Here is a 17,105-nt window from a genome sequence, read left to right as displayed (position 1 = left end):
CACCTCTTAACACACACACACACACACACACACACGCACACAAAGACTGCATATCTCATTTTATTGTATATATTGTCATAGCAGCCGCAGCTTACTAGTAAATGCCCCCACTCTTTTACATTTCTTTTCATTTCCCATCTTTCTTTTGCTTATACTTACTCTACCCTCTATTCCTAATGCTGATGTCAAATATTAATGTTAAATCTCTCTCTCTGATGCTTTGGTTGCAGATTTCAGACATCATGCCTGTGGCAGCCACCGGCACAGAGCACGGTAATTATCATCATAAATAAGAGTGTTTTTGGCCCTGTGGAACTTTACAAAAGAAACTTATAAAACACATTTTTTTACATTCTCACTGTTGAATGTTTATTTAATGTATCCAATAACAATGTCTAACGGTGAACATACTGGCATCCAAAGAAATTCCTTTCACTTTTCTCACTTTTTCTGTGTACATTTCCACTAGTGTCATTCCCATCACATTTCAGCTGCATTCTGTGATGAAATAACGGTGGTGAAAATGATGCTTTAAACATTTTTAATGACAAAGATTTGTCCTTCTTTGTCCTTCTCAATTTAATGTTATAGTTAGTCCATCCTAAATGCCCTTCATTTAAATATTTTTTGCACTTTTTGCCAAATAAAGGATGAATGCATGGTGACCAAAAGTGCTTTAATGTGATGTTTAGTCAAACAAAAAAAAGTTTATATATTTTTTCTGTGCATGTCTTTGGACCCTAATGCAGATGGCTTAGCATAATTTCAGCAAATTAGTGTTGCTTTGTGCCTGTGGCGTAAACAGTAGCCACAACAAATTTGTTTCATTCTATGAATTTGAAGTCGAGCCAAAAAGGTGCAGATCACAACAGATGAATCACAGAAATGGTCACTAAAGGTAATTTGGCTGTTTGCTGTGAGGATTTTTCTGGCGCTGTACTTATAAACATGGACACCCTTGTGCCACAGATGGCTGGTACACACAGGGATACCCAGCTTCAGTGATCTCATTCCCTGGAGATCCACTTGACATTTTTGTGCTCTGCAGTGTCTGCTAATAAATACTGTGTTATTCTGATATATTAAGGTGCAGTGATCTACCCTAAAAGGAAATCTTGCAGTTTAAGCCATCTACATCTTATCGTTTACACGCCCAGTCATATTTCAGTAGTTAAAGACATAGCTCGAGGAGGCTTCACAAAGATGTGGTTCATATTTCATATCCATTTGAGCTGTACATTTAATAAAAGACCTAATATTGTCCATATGGTAAGATGCAAGTATAAAACAGATTGTGTGATTGTGGGTTTGATCAATGAGCACAGTGTCACATAAGCAGCTGTATAATCAGTTCTCTCCCCCCCCAGCAGTGCAGCAGGTGCTGGACACACTGAGTGACAGCACCAGCTCCACCCCTGCCAATGACCTGGACCTCATCTTCCTCAAGGGCATCATGGAGAGCCCAGTGGTCAGTTTTCAGCCCCAGACACACCACAGTTACTAACATTTTTCTATTTGAAAATGTTTTCAAATGTTATTTATTTCTGCAAAATTCCTCAAATTTAAATTATTCAATTATTAATAATGGATCTTATTATTATAAATGCTGAAATTTTGATGCTGAATTTGTGGAAACTGTGATACATTTTCTCTGGATTCTTTAAAGAATCGAAAGTTCAAAAGAACAATTCAAATTTTTTTTTTTTTTTTGTAATCTTTCTTGCTACAAACTATTGAATGGTACTAGTATCAGTTACCTATTAACAGTTTTCAGCATCAATAATAAGAAATGTCTCTTGAGCACCAAATCAACATATCAGAATGATTTCTGAAGGATCATGTGACACTAAAGACTGGAGTAATGACTGCTGAAATAACCATTTTCATTCTGAATATGAATAAAATAAGAAATCATCTTGTCGAGGTTATCAAAAGCAACAGTAGCAATATAGGCATTCTCTCATGACAAACCAATAACTGATGATGAATATAGCTCCTAAAACCTGACTGATCCTCCAGAGCGCAGAGAGTCTGGAGGAGACACGACTGGAGGCCGTGAGGGACAATAATGTGGAGCTGGTGCAGGACATCCTGAGAGAGCTGAGCCCCTTCACACACCGCAGCAACACCGCCGCAGAGCTGTCACGCATACTCAACCAGCCGCACTTCCAGGTACACAGCTGCAGACCACCAAACCGTTCAAATCAAATGGGAATAATAGACAGTCTGATTAGTGACTGATGCACTGTGCTTTTGATGATCAGTCTCTGTTGGAGACGCATGACTCTGTGGCCTCTCAGACGTGTGAGACTCCGCCTTCGAGCCCCTGTGCTTTCATGGAGCCGCCCATCAACAGTGTACCGGTGCCAGCTGATGCCATCCGCATGGTGGGCATCCGCAAAGCGGCTGGAGAGCATTTGGTAAGATTGCATTCACAGTGTTTCTGTGTGCAGATCAGACTTTGAGCTTTGCTAATCTCTCATACTCAAGATCTCTCATAGCTTTTCCTTGATATTGGTTCCCACAGTAACAAAACTTGTGTATTTTTTCCATACCTGGAAAAGTCATAGAAATGGAAAAAAAAGCAAAAAAAAAGGTAACACTTTATTTTAACGTGTCCTAGTTACACGTTACATCTACTTAATATTATAATAACAATACATTATGCAGAATTACATAGAAGTAACCCTAAACCAGACCCTCATCCTAACCCTAACCATATAGTAAGTACACGTAGATAATTAATATTACTCAGTCCTTAAATGTATAATTACACTGTAACAAGGGCACCTTAAAATAAAGTGTAACCAATAAGTCATATACATTTCTGCAGAGAATATACATTTTATAATTATGCTGCTCTCTAAAGTATGAAATTGTACAAAATTGTAAGTGAATATACTTTATATATTGATTAAATTATATACTTATATATTGTATCGTATAATAGTAATGTTATATTAAATTATGATAGTTAATAGTATGTAATTTTATAATATTAAATTGTAATACCAATATTATATTTTAGAGCAAACCATAATGATAGCATTATCCAATATGTATGGTTATGCTCTGCTTTAAAATATGAGATTAATATAAATTTTACAAGGTTTCTGTTTCTAATTATATATTTTATAACAATAAATGATTTAATTATAATTATATAATATATTATATTTCCATATATTTGTAATATTATATTAAATTATTATATCATTTTATTTTAATTCTAATATTATTTTTCAGAGCAGAGCATTTTTAATTCAAATGTATGGTTATGTTCATATTTTATATTATTAGAGTGTATTGACTACTAGTTTCTGACTTGTCCTGTTGTTTTGTCAGGGTGTGACGTTCCGTATCGAGAACGGAGAGCTGGTGATCGCCCGCATTCTCCACGGGGGGATGATCGACCAGCAGGGTCTGCTTCACGTGGGTGACATCATCAAAGAGGTGAAAGGACGAGATGTGGGTGACGACCCTCGTGTGCTGCAGGAGATGCTGCAGGAGGCCAGCGGCAGTGTGGTGCTCAAAATCCTTCCCAGCTACCAGGAGCCACATCCCCCCAGACAGGTACCATGTAAATACACAACGGGATATGTTCAGTGTACTTGCATGCATAGGGCATCAGTGACCCCGTGTACACCTGGTCTCTCAGGCCACCAGTGGCTTTGAAATGCTGGTGGCTCCACATATGCACATCACTGCTACCTACTTTCCTCTTGTTTTTCTCTGCTGCTCTTTCGTGGTTGTCATGGATACCAGAGTAAGGAGTGAGCGCAGCAGTCTCACTCTCTGTTAAAGCCAGATGTGTTCACTGTGAGAGCAGACAGGATTTTGACTTTTAAATGTAGAAGCATGTTGTAGACCGTCTCAGCATTTTAGCATTTAGCACTATTAGCATTTTATTATTTCAGACGACATTTATATAATTCTTTGATGGGGTGAAACAATTGTAACTTTCAGATGGACTGTTATATCAATTTATATTAAATGCCTTAGAATAAATTCTTTGAAAACTGACCTAATTTCTTAATGTTTTAAATCTTTTTCCGATTTTGAATTATTGGAAATAGTCAGTGTTGGTACTAACTGACTGTATGTAGTCTGGATTGCATAATCAGATTACAAAAATGAAGATCTTAAATTTTAAAATGCTCCGTTTTTTTTAAATAGGTTACCTGATTACATATTATTCATAATTAATTGATTCTCTCTAATTCTTCTTTTTTCTTCATTACATTTTTATTACTACAAATATTACAGGTTATATACATATGTAAATTCTTTCAGTTTTATAGAGCTGTGCTGTTTCTGTCATGTCATTTTTCATCAGTAACAGACACATCAGTAACTTTAATGTGAACTATATTTTAATCATGATCACACTTATCCTTGTCTCTACAGGTTTTTGTGAAGTGCCATTGTGATTATGACCCTGCCAATGACAACCTCATCCCTTGCAAGGAGGCGGGACTACAGTTCTCCAGTGGAGACATTCTGCAGATTGTTAACCAGGAAGATGTGAACTGGTGGCAGGTCGGTCGGTCAACTTAGAAGCACTACAGTCTCTTTGTGCTGAAAACCATGTGTTCATTTACCTTTTAAAGTCATGTCTGGTTTTTAGTTCAAATGTAAGATCTCTCTATAAAAGTTGATCAGCCTATAGTGAAATTATAACAAACAAACTAAAAATATGCTCAGTGATTTGTTTGTGCATGATGTCTCCACAGGCACGTCATGTAGAGGGAGGCAGTGCTGGCCTGATTCCCAGTCAACTTCTGGAGGAGAAGAGGAAAGCCTTTGTGAAGAAAGATGTTGAGCTTTCACCAGCAGGTACTTATAGTAATAATAATATACAATTTAAAAATGCCTATTTTTAATATATTTTCAAATATAATTTGCATCTGCATCATTGCTCCAGTCTTCAGTGCCACAGGATCCTTCAGAAATCATTCTAATATGATGATTTACTGTAAAAAAAGAAAAAAGAAAACAGTTGTGCTGCTTAATATTTATTTCAGGGTTCTTTGAACAGAAAGTTTAAAAGAACTGCATTAATTTGAAGTATTGTTTTTATTAACATAGTAGATGTTTTTACCATCAGTTTTGATTTTGATGCATTCCTTGCTGAATTAAAGTGTTATTACTTTTTATATTTTTTTATTGTTTTTTAACCCCATCTATGGTTGATTTGGGCATACTGCCCCCTGGTGGATTTAATATGAACTTTTATGATGCCTAATGCAAACAATTAAGGTGCAAACCTTGTTAAAGATTCAGTAATGCAGTAAATATTTGTGTATAAATAATATCATTGTGTATTACAGCCAATCTCTGCACTGGAACGGTTGGCAAGAAGAAGAAGAAAATGATGTATCTAACTACAAAAAATGCAGGTTTGTTTTTCTTTTTACTCAAATGCATGTCTTTTGAAACGGCATGTCTTTTCTGTTTTCCAATCTTTTATTCTTTCTTTTTTAATCCCTGTCAGAATTTGACAGACATGAGCTACTGATCTATGAGGAGGTGGCAAAAGTCCCACCTTTTTGCAGGAAGACGCTGGTTCTGATTGGTGCACCTGGAGTGGGCCGACGAAGTCTGAAGAATAAGTTGCTAGTGTCAGACCCTCAGCACTACGGCACCACCGTCCCCTGTGAGTCGTCTCTGGGTGAATTAGGCACAGTTTTCATTAGTGTGGGGGTTCAGACTCATTCCTGATGCAAATATTTCTTCCCTTTAGTGTGAGAGATTTTTGGACACAACCAAAATGTAGTGCTAATCTGTTAAAAAACAGAAATGAATGATTCATCGTAACTGTCCATAGACACCTCTAGGAAGCCCAAATCAGCAGACAGAGAGAACATGATGTATGCCTTCACATCCCGGAGTAAGATGGAAGCTGATATTAAAGCTGGCCACTATCTTGAACATGGTGAATATGACGGTAACCTCTACGGCACCAAGATTGACTCCATCCATGAAGTAGTGGAGGCTGGACGCATCTGTATCCTGGACGTCAACCCACAGGTAAGGGACTCTCAAACTGAGGACAAGATCAGCATCTATGAGATTTCATAAGCACATGATGCTGTTTCATAGTATTTCATGAAAACCACTTTTTGATTCTGAATTTTTTTTTTTGCCATAGGCCCTAAAAGTCCTCAGGACATCAGAGTTTTTGCCGTATGTTGTGTTCATCAAAGCCCCAGAGTTTGAGGTTCTGAAGGCCATGAACAGATCTGGAATAGAGGCAGGAGTGACCAAATGCCGAACAGTAAGTTTAAAGGGATAGTTCACCCAAAAATGAAAATTACTGCATGATTTACTCACCCTCAAGCCATCCTAGATGTATATGATTTTCTTCTTTCAGACAAATACAATCAGAGTTATATTTAAAAACGCCCTGGCTCTTCAAAGCTTTAGGTGTTGAGATTTTAAAGTCCAATAAAGCGCATCCATCCATCATAAAAAGTATTCCACGCAGCTCCGGGAGTTAATAAAGCGGCAAAGCGATGTATTTGTGTAACAAAAATATCCATATTTAAAACTTTATAAACCATAATCTCTAGCTTCCACTAACTGTTGTACGCACATTCATGAGAGAGGGGTGTCCAGCGAGTGACGTAGGCGTAGCGTAAACTCCGGTGAGAAGAGACAAACATGGAAGCACAGCGGAGACAGCAAAAAAAAACAAGGTCATGAATTAGAAGTACATAAATTAGGATTTGTAAAGATAAATGTGAGAGGATTTCAATATAAGCCCAGAGGAGACTGGTTTTCCTTTGCTGTAAACAAAACTTCTCGCAAGACTAGCATCTTCTCACTGGAGCTTACGCTACACCTACATCCCACGGGCTAGAGATTACGGTTTATAAAGTTGTAAGGTATCACTTTATTTTAAGGTGTCCTTGTTACACGTTACATGTTCTTACTATTATAACAACAATAAATTATTCATAATTACATGCAAATATCCTTAAACCTAATCCTAACCCTAACCATATAGTAAGTACATGTAGTTAATTAATATTACTTAGCACTTAAATGTATAATTAATGCATTAAATATAATTAGTAACAAGGACATCCTAAAATAAAGCGTTGTAAATACGGATATTTTTATTACACAAATGCATCGCTTTGCTTCAGAAGGCTTTTAACCTCCCAAAGCTACAGTATGTGGAGCACTTTTTATGATGGATGGACGGACTTTATTGGACTTCAAAATTTCAACACCCATTCACTGCCATTATAAAGCTTGGAAGAGCCAGGACATTTTTTTATATAACTCTGATTGTATTCATCAGAAAGAAGAAAGTCATAAACACCTAGGATGACTTGAGGGTGAGTAAATCATGGGCTAATTTTCATTTTTGGGTGAACTATCCCTTTAAGTCCAACTTAGTAGCTGTATACTAAGCATGGTTATTTTGAAAATCTAGTTTTGCCCATCCTAAAAATCTTCGTCTGTCTCTTCTCAACAGGACGCAGAGCTGAAGAGGACAGTGGATGAGAGCGCCAAGATTCAGAGAGTGTACGGACACTACTTTGACCTCACCATAGTAAACGACGATTTGGAACAAGCGTACAGGAACATCACATCCTCCTTAGAGAAGTTAAGGGGAGCTCAGCAGTGGGTTCCGATTGGGTGGGTGTTTTAGAGCTGAGTACAGCAACTAGTGGAGGATTCATGTGACACTTTATACCAGTGTGAACTGGTTTAAATCATCAACCTCGTGCCAAGGGTGTACACTGATCAGAGAGCTTATATGAGTGTGTGTGTGAGTGTGTGAAATCACCATCTATACTTTACAAATACAGACATACTGATACAAACCTCAGAACCAAGCTTATAGCTAACTCTTGTGCCAGAATTTAGCTACAGTCTCATCTTTTTGTTTACAGTAAACATTCAAGTTTCAGTTCAGATGTTTTTTTTTTATTTTAGATAATTTTTTTATGTTTTACACAAAATATATGTACATCCTTTAACAATTAAGTTAAAAATAGTAGTCTCTCAAAGAAAAAGATCATTTTATTTTAGAAACAAAAGTGTAAGACAAGACTATATTTTGCAGAATATATCTTGAATTTATAATGATAAATAGTTTTTTGTTGTTTTTTTGTTTAAATGTAACCTTTTCAAAAGGTTGTTAGATTTATTGGGTTAAAACAAAGAAACAAAATGATCAAACTACTGTTCAAAAGTTTGGGGTCAGTAATATTTCAAGAAATTAATACTTGAATAATTGATTAAAAGTGACATTAAAGACATGTTACAAAAGATTTCTATTAAAATAAAAGCTGTACTTTTGAACTTTCTAAATTGATAAGATAACTTTCTTGAGTGGCATAATACAATGATTTTTGAAGGATCGTGTGACACTGAAGACTGGAATAATGGCTGCTGAAATTTCAGCTTTAATATTGTAATAATATTACACAACTGCTACTGTTTTGCTATCAGATAAATGCAGCCTTATGTATAAGAAACTTCAAAAAAAAAAATCTAAATCGATCCCAAACTTTTGAATGATGGTATGTATTCTCTAAAAACAAATCTTATGCAGATTTGCTTCTCAAGTTAATTTAACAAGTTACATTGTTTAAAAATAATTTTGATTTAAAATCCACAGTTTAGTACAGGCCTACATAAATTCTGTTAGCATAGGTGGTAGATGATTGGACAGTGTTTCATCCCTGAATTATATTTTTATTATAAGGCTCTATATTGCTCAGCTCCTGCTTTGTTGTGTCAGGAACATGACTTTTGTACAGCTTTTTTCATGTACATCCACATTACAGCATTATATTTTTCTGAATTTAGTGCCGGGATATGTGGGAATGTGATCATATACAGACTAAAAGCACACTGAGAAACAGAAACAGCGGGCAGATAATATTTGCACACAATAAACTGTGCAGAAGTTCACTGAATGCAGCATATAATTGATTTCAGATGGTTCTTTTCACAGATTACCATATCAAACATTGTATTTACATATTTAGATATGTTAGAAACAATATACATTTGTATTTATTTAGTTGAAAAAGGACCAAACCTCATTGTTACACTTTAACTGGACAAGAACCTGTGAACTGAAGGGAAGAACAGTGCTAGAGCATGACATTAAGACCTTTATATAAATATCTATGAACACGCGTCGGTGTAAAATGTTGTGACTGCATGTATCTGTGTATCTGCTCTTATTCGCAGCAATTTATTCTAATGCTGTTTAATGCTTACTGGATGGAAATATCTCTTTTTCTTACAGACAAACCCTCTTTACTTTTTTATTACAAATGATCGTTCTTCAAGTGCTAATTTATATTCGCTGATTATCATTCATGCCAATGATATTTGGCTTGAATATTGGCAGCTATTGTTTATTTATTTGTTTTTTTATCATTTATATGTGTGTTGATATTGATATTACATTTTCTACATATCAGATAATGAAATAAGCTAGAGGCAGATACTGTATAGTAGTCATGTTTCATGTGCAAAATCAATGAATGATTAGAAGAACAAACTGTAAATTGCCTGATTTCTGAAATAAAATGTTTGGGGAAATAATGTGTTAATAAATGAATCATTAATTGAATTAATTTAACAACCAACGTCAGAAAAAAATACAGACAGCATGTTATACACCTTTTAGCTTTAATATCTGTATTGCTATTGAATGAACTTTACTGTCCAGATTGACACTGATTCCACACAGACATGAACTAGTCTTCATTCTCAACGAATGGGATAAATATCTCTGCAAATTACAGAGGCATTCATTTGTTTACAATCTTTTGACCTATTCAAGGACTATATGTGACCCTGGACCACAAAACCAGTCTTAAATCGCTGGGGTATATTTGTAGAAATAGCCAAAAATACATTGTATGGGTCAGAATTATCCATTTTTGTTTTATGCCAAAAATCATTAGGATATTAAGTAAAGATCATGTTCCATGAAGATATTTTGTAAATTTCTTATCGTTAATATATCAAAGCTTCATTTTTGATTAGTAATATGCATTGCTAAGAACTTCATTTGAAAACTTTAAAGGCGATTTTCTCAATATTTTGATTTTTTTTGCACCCTCAGATTCCAGATTTTCAAATAGTTGCATCTCAGCCAAATATTGTCCGATCCTAACAAACCATACATCAATGGAAAGCTTATTAATTCAGCTTTCAGATGATGTATAAATATCAATTTTGAAAAAATGACACTTTAAGACTGGTTTTGTGGTCCGTATGTTGTTTTGTCTTCAGTTAGCATGGCCCTGTGGCATTTGTGTTGCAAGTGCCCGTAGTTTTGAACACACTGGCTTTAACTTCTGTCACTGGTTGATCATTTTGTTAAATATAAATGTAATTAAAGTAGCATCCATATAAATATGTAATTTTTAAGATTTTTGAATATGAAATTTCAGAAATATATTTAAAAGTAAACGTGAAATTAACTCATATTGTCTTATGATATATTGTGTTTTTCTGTCTGCGAAAGGGAAACAAAGATATGAACTGATTTATCATCTTAAATACAGGTCAGCTCAGAATTGCTTGTTCACAGTCACGACGTACTTTATTCTGAGCAGACTATTTAACCGGTTTCATCAGCAGAGGGCAGAGTTTGTCCCACAAATGCATCACTTCAGAGGCTGTGTGCCAATCGAGAGTGTGGTGGAGCAACACGATGATACACTATATTGCCAAAAGTATTGGGTCACCCCCTTCTAATGAACATGTTTGACTACTTTAGTCATTTCTATGAGTACAGATCTTAATGTTAAAGCATATAATGATATTCTACGGAACTGTGTGCTTCTAATTTTATGTCAACAGTTTGGACAGGACAGGTTTGGCATGAAATGAGAGTGCGTAACTGATGACAGCATTTTCATTTTTGGGTGAACTAAGCCTTTAACCTGTATAGTCTACTAAAAAAAGCTTCTTCCTTGAACTCACTTATGCAAAATACATGTGTATATAACTCCTTATTGCCACTCCCCTCACTAACCTGATTTATCTTCCCACACGTGTGGAGGTGAAAACAGGATGTATTCCAGTAAAAGAGGCAACTTCTTAGATAACCTGTAGAAATGTAGATACGGTATGAAAGCAGAAATGTTTAAAATGGCCAAACTATTCATTAAGAGAAGATCATTTATAGCCTGAAAGCAAGTCCTTCTCTGCAGCAGGTCAAGTTGGCCTTGTACTTCAGATACAGTATGTTCAGTCATTTACTTTTATTGACCCAAGTAGCTCTGAGAAAACAATGAGAGGCCATGCGTGATGTTACCTCACTGGACCCACAGTCTTCCATTTATATATTCAATACTTTATTCAATTCTCATCTAAAACATATTTTATCCAGTAAACTACAAGCAAACAGGAAATAGCTATCTTTTTATGTTTCTATTGGTCATATAGTGGATGAAGGCAGATCATTGGGGTAATTTCTGAGAATATGTGATGATATGATGACATGGGTGTGTTTTATGTTTTTTTTTCCCACTGACTTAAGACGTGATGTACAACGATAATAGTCTACGTAAGACGTGATGCACAGGTACAATCCTAATGTAGACCTTTGTACCGGTAAACATTTCATTGCAACCATAATTCCATTGCAGTTACAACACAGACACAGTAAAAGCTTTTTCTAATCTAGAACTCTCAAGCCTCTTGAATTTGCAGATAATATAAAACATGCCACAAACTGAAATTATGCAGTTTTGATTATCATAATCTTGTATTTTCTAAAGTCATAAGATATTGTTTCTAAATTATAAGTAGCTCATGTAAACAGTCAATGCACCTTCATAAATAGCCAAAGCTGTGAATTTTCCAAAGGTGATGTTTTAACTACAGTGCCCTCCATAAGTATTGGAACAGTAAAGGCAAAATTGCTCTGTTGGCTGTGGAGTCAAGACATTTACAAATATAATTAAAAGATAAATATGAGACAAAACTACAGAATGTCACATTTTATTATTAGCCATTTCAACACATCTATGCTTTACCAAATAAAAAGAACAGCACTTTTAGAGTTTATCCCACTCGTCAATGTGAGCATAAATATTGGGACAGTTGAACATAAGGCAGATATAAAAGATTAAAAGCTATTATTTAGTTTTAGATCCCTTGCACACAATCACAGCAGTGAGTCTGTGACCCGTAGACATCACCAGACTCTTGGTCTCATCCTTTGAAATACTTTTCCCAGCCTTTAATGCAGCCAATTCCAATTGTTGCTTGTTTTGGGGAGTTTCTGCCTTTACTCTCCTCTCCAGCTGGTGAAATTCATGTTCAATTGGATTTAAATCTGGAGATTGACTTGGGAAATCTAAGACTTTCCATTTCTTTGCCTTTATAAATTCCTTGACTGAACTGGCAGGGTGTTTTGGGTCATTGTCCTGATGCAATGTGAAGCACTTCCCAAAGAATCTGGTGGCATTTTCTTGAATATTGGTAGGCAAGATGGTTTTGTACCCTTCCAAATTCATTCTGCTACTGTCACCATACATTAAGTCATCAGTAAAGTTGAGAGGGCCTGTTCCAGAGGCAGCCATGCATGCCCATGCCATGACATCACCTCCACCATGCTTTACAGATGAGGCTGTATGCTTGGGATCATTGCGGTTCCCTTTTTTTCTCCACATTTTTGCTTTCCCATCACTTAGATAAAGGTTCATCTTTGTCTCATCGGCCCATAAACACAGTTCCAAAACTCTTCTGGCTCATCTTTGTGCTTTTTTGCAAACTCTAATCTTGCCTTTCTATTTTTGGTGCTGGTCAGAGGTTTGCATCTAGCTGTGTAGCATCTGTAATTCTGTGTCAAAGTCTCCTGAGGACAGTAGATTGTCAGAGCATCACCCCAGCTTTCTGGAAGTTGTTGGTGATTTTACAGACACGTCTTTTAGGGTTAATTTTCACAGCTTTTATGATTTGTCTGTCATCAACTACTGTTGTTTTCTCAGCCGATCAGGTAGTTGTTGGTTGCTGGTGGTTTCCATACTCATGCCCTTTGTTTTTGCTAGAGCTCTAATTGACTTCCTCTTTTAGCATCCAAATTGCTTGCTTTTCTCTCAAAGTCAGCTCCCTCATCGTCATCCTGGTTTGTGTGTGTCATCATCGAATGCAAGATTCAGAATACAGAAGTAATGGATATAAACAACACATTCCCTGTTTTTAATATCTGAAGAATTAATGCAACAGGACACAGCCGATCACTTAGAAAGACCTGTGAGGCAACTGTTCCAATACTTATGCTCACATCAGATAGAGGGATGAAACTCTAAAAGTGCTGAACTTCTTAGCTGGTAAAACATCTATGCATTGAATCACCCAATAATAAAATGTGACATTCTGTAGTGTTGTCTCATATTCATCTTTTAATCATATTTGTAAATGCCTTGACTCCACAGCCAACAGAGCAATTTTGCCTTTAGTGGCCCAATACGTTTGGAGGGCACTGTATATGGTTCATATTTTATGAGTTCTAATAAATGCATCTGCTTCTGTCTGTGAAGGACCGTGAAGACAGTGGCAGTTGTAATGCAGGAGGCGGAGCTTCTCCTCCTCTGCTGTACAGTGCTGGACTTTGGTTCCTGAGGGTGCAGCTCAGGAGGCATGTTGACTATGAAGAGTGACAGTAAGAAAGATGGTTCATACTACACATTGTTTCTTATCTCTCGATAACATTAACATATTCTCAGGTATACATTGAGGATATTATTAAGAGCCAATGTTTATGCAACATTATTTTAATCATACAGTTTCAGCTGTACAATTTACAACAGGTCAACCATTTACAACATTTATTATAAAAGAACACAATGTTAACAAAAAATGTTTAGCTATAGCTTTAATTATTATACAAAATTGATAAATATTCACAAAACAAAACTTTTAAACCTTTAACCAAGTTCTGCTGCTCATTGTGCAAAACAGTCTTTCTTTGTGGCCCTGTTGGACATGTTCAAAATCCCAACAGAGTCACAGATTATTATAACGGTGACATTTTCTTTCTCACCATTTAAACCTTTGCATAGGTAGCATGAGTAGTAGTCCTTGGAAAAGTCATGAGAATATGACGTTGCATCTTATTTTTCCTTTAACCAGTCCAAGTGCTTGAGATGTGCTTATGATCATGAATGTGAGGGTGAAGGAGAGACGGATTCTGAATATGCAGGAGGGGGTTCCACAGGACAAGCCTCAGGCTTCAGATTCATCTGCAAAAGCAGTGTATTATCATTAACAGTGAAGTCAAAAAGCTCATTTAAACATTTCAGGACAAGATATTTTAAAACTTAAACTTAATATACTGCGGTGCTTGATGTTTATTTATTTTTTTAAACATTATACATTTTAAAATGCTGAGTACACTTTAAAGCTGTGAAATCACTGAGTCCATATACATTATAAATTGAATAAATTACAATTTAATAAAGTAGAAAGTAAGTAGAAAAACTACTTTTGGTACCACGACAAATAAAACTTTACATATACAGCGGGTAAAATAAATAATTTTCTAGGGTAAGGTGCTGTTATAAGTATTTTTCTAATAAGGTGCTGTTGACATGAAAATTTCACCAGACGTCAGTAACAAACCAATAATCCATCCATACAAACAAAACAAAACAAATAAGTTCAGAAATTAAGTTATGTGTAATAAAATGGAATGACACAATGAAAAAGTATTGAACACGCTTACTGAAATGTATTTAATACTTCGTACTGAAGCTTTTGTTGGTAATGACAGCTTCGAGATGCCTCCTGTATGGAGAAATGAGTCGCATGCATTGCTCAGGTGTGATTTTGGCCCATTCTTCCACACAAACAGTCTTCAAAACTTGAAGGTTCCATGGGCCTCTTCTATGATCTTTAATTCTTTCCATTGATTTTCTGTTCAAGTCAGGTGATTGGCTGGGACATTCTAGCAGCTTTAATTTCTTTCTCTGAAACCAATTGAGAGTTTCCTTGGCTGTGTTTGGGATCATTGTCTTGCTGAAATGTCCACCTCGTTTCATCTTCATCATCCTGGTACTGTAGGTGTTGGGACTGAACCAGCTAATATTAATTTCCACTGACAAGGGGCAGGATTGCTTTCTAATTACTGATTGACTTTCCATGCTTTTTGCACCTCCCTTTCTCCATGTGCTCATTACTTTTCCCTGTGTCATTACGCATAACTTAATTTCTGAATTTATTTGTTTTGTTTTGTTTGTATGTCTGGATTACACGGCTTGTTATCAAAATCTGGTAAAAATTTCATGTCAACAGTACCTTTAGAAATATATTTACTGAGAAAAATGGTGACGTGTTCAATACTTATTTTACCCGCTGTATATATATATCTATATATATATATATATAGATATATATATATATATATATATATATATATATATATGTCTGACTTTTATAGTATGAAAAAAAATTCTATGATCGTCAAAATATCTTATTTTGTGTTTAGTGGAAGAACGAAACTCATACAGGTTTGGAACAACTTGGCGAGTAAAGATTATTGATTTTTGTGTAAACCTTAGTTTCCTAGATTATTTGAGTTGGAAATACCAAATACCATATTCTATGATATACACAATATGTTCAGGGTTACCTCGTGATAAGCAGGAGGCGGCTCGTAGAACTGTACAGTGCTGTAGCGCGGTGGTCTGTGCAGCTCATCTTCAGACAGAGAGATTGGAATGACGTAGACAGACGGTTGATCCACGGCTCGAACCTGAGCCTGCACACGCTCCTTACGAATCCGCTGGAATATTTTCCAGAAGCCAGTACAGCAGATTGCCAAAAAACCAAAGGTTAAGATAGGTACGAAGATCCTGAAACAAAAACAAATGAGCTGTGTTAAGATACAGCATGAGCATGTGTGCTCATGTGATTTGGAGTTGTTAGTGATGATAAAGAACATAAACCATTCATATATCCTATAGATAAAGAAAAGATAGAAGATGAATGGACATTTTCTAATTTCCGGAATGTGGAAATAATCTACAGATACATAAAAGAATAAAAGCAATTTTTTTTTCTTTTACATTTTATGATCTTCAAATGTCCAAAAAAGCTAATGCACAATAGAAAAATGCAATTTAAATCAGCTTTTAATAAATTGTAAATTGTAATTTAATGTGAGGTTAATATAACACACAATATATAGTATACTAAATGTACGTTATTGTGCGCGCACACACACACACACACACACACAAGTAGGTATACATACTTAAATACTGAAAGAAGATTATCACTCCTCTCCATGGCAATGAAGAAATGCACAATTCAGAAGCAACTCTGTTAGGAAATAAATAATTATATTTGGTGGTGGTAATTTGTTTATAATCATTAAATGACATACAATATTGAATTCATTGTGGACTGGACAGGCAAGAGCTTGATATAATCATCAAATATAATAGTATTTAATACCTAAAACATTTAAGAGGCAGATTTATAATGGATAGTACTTTGTTGAAATGCATCTTAAGGCAAAAACAAACACAACCCCCCTCATTTTATTAATTTCTCTTTAGAAATATGGAATTCCACAAGGCTTGTATGTCATTTAAATAAAGAATTCTGCAATTCATAGACCTTTGAAAATCAACGTGTGAATATTTAACTGTATTTAACCACCATAATAAACTTTTGTAACCTAACGAGTCAAGACAGTGACGTGTGGCGTCTTGCTAACCGGAAATTTCCCAATTCTGTATAGAGGACAGATGAATGATTACAAACCACAGTTATAAAGCAAAATATTTTTTTCAACTCTTTGGAGGTCAAATACATTTTCTGAAGTCAAGTCAAGTCACCTTTATTTATATAGCGCTTTTAACAGTATTAACAATATAAATTGTGTCAAAGCACTTAACAGTATCAAATTGGAGGATAGAGTGTCAGTAATGTATAATCATATGATTAAACACTCAATTTTCAGTTAAAGGCATTTCATTATTGAATTCAGAGATGTCATAGTCTAGCTCAGTTTATTTATAATAGTATATGTGAAATCAAATTGACGATAATCGCTAGAAATTAAGTGTCCCCAACTGAGCAAGCCAGAGGCGACAGTGGCA

General features: G+C 35.5%; 2 protein-coding genes across 2 annotated transcripts; one reads left to right on the top strand and one right to left on the bottom strand.

The window, feature by feature from the left end:
• Window positions 1-242: 242 nt before the first annotated feature.
• On the top strand, window positions 243-9,573 carry LOC306858724 (MAGUK p55 subfamily member 2-like; the record flags this gene model as incomplete). The annotated part of the gene is made up of 12 exons (XM_079399405.1): window positions 243-273; window positions 1,368-1,468; window positions 2,020-2,172; window positions 2,265-2,420; window positions 3,346-3,573; window positions 4,408-4,539; window positions 4,734-4,836; window positions 5,331-5,399; window positions 5,495-5,656; window positions 5,828-6,030; window positions 6,152-6,277; window positions 7,487-9,573. 12 exons carry the CDS (start codon window positions 243-245, stop codon window positions 7,661-7,663), a joined length of 1,641 nt encoding a protein of 546 aa, XP_079255531.1. The 3' UTR covers window positions 7,664-9,573.
• Window positions 9,574-13,759: 4,186 nt separating this feature from the next.
• On the bottom strand, window positions 13,760-17,031 carry LOC306847307 (uncharacterized protein). Its single transcript, XM_079381184.1, has 3 exons — window positions 16,253-17,031; window positions 15,629-15,851; window positions 13,760-14,240 (listed from the first exon to the last, which is right to left on the bottom strand). Exons 1-3 carry the CDS (start codon window positions 16,285-16,287, stop codon window positions 14,157-14,159), a joined length of 342 nt encoding a protein of 113 aa, XP_079237310.1. The 5' UTR covers window positions 16,288-17,031; the 3' UTR covers window positions 13,760-14,156.
• Between the last annotated feature and the right edge of the window lie 74 nt (window positions 17,032-17,105).

This window comes from Barbus barbus, assembly GCF_936440315.1.
Source record: "Barbus barbus genome assembly, chromosome: 3".
NCBI lineage: Eukaryota > Metazoa > Chordata > Actinopteri > Cypriniformes > Cyprinidae > Barbus > Barbus barbus.
The sequence above is the reverse complement of the archived record's forward strand: the minus strand, read 5'-3'. Positions and strand labels throughout refer to the sequence as shown.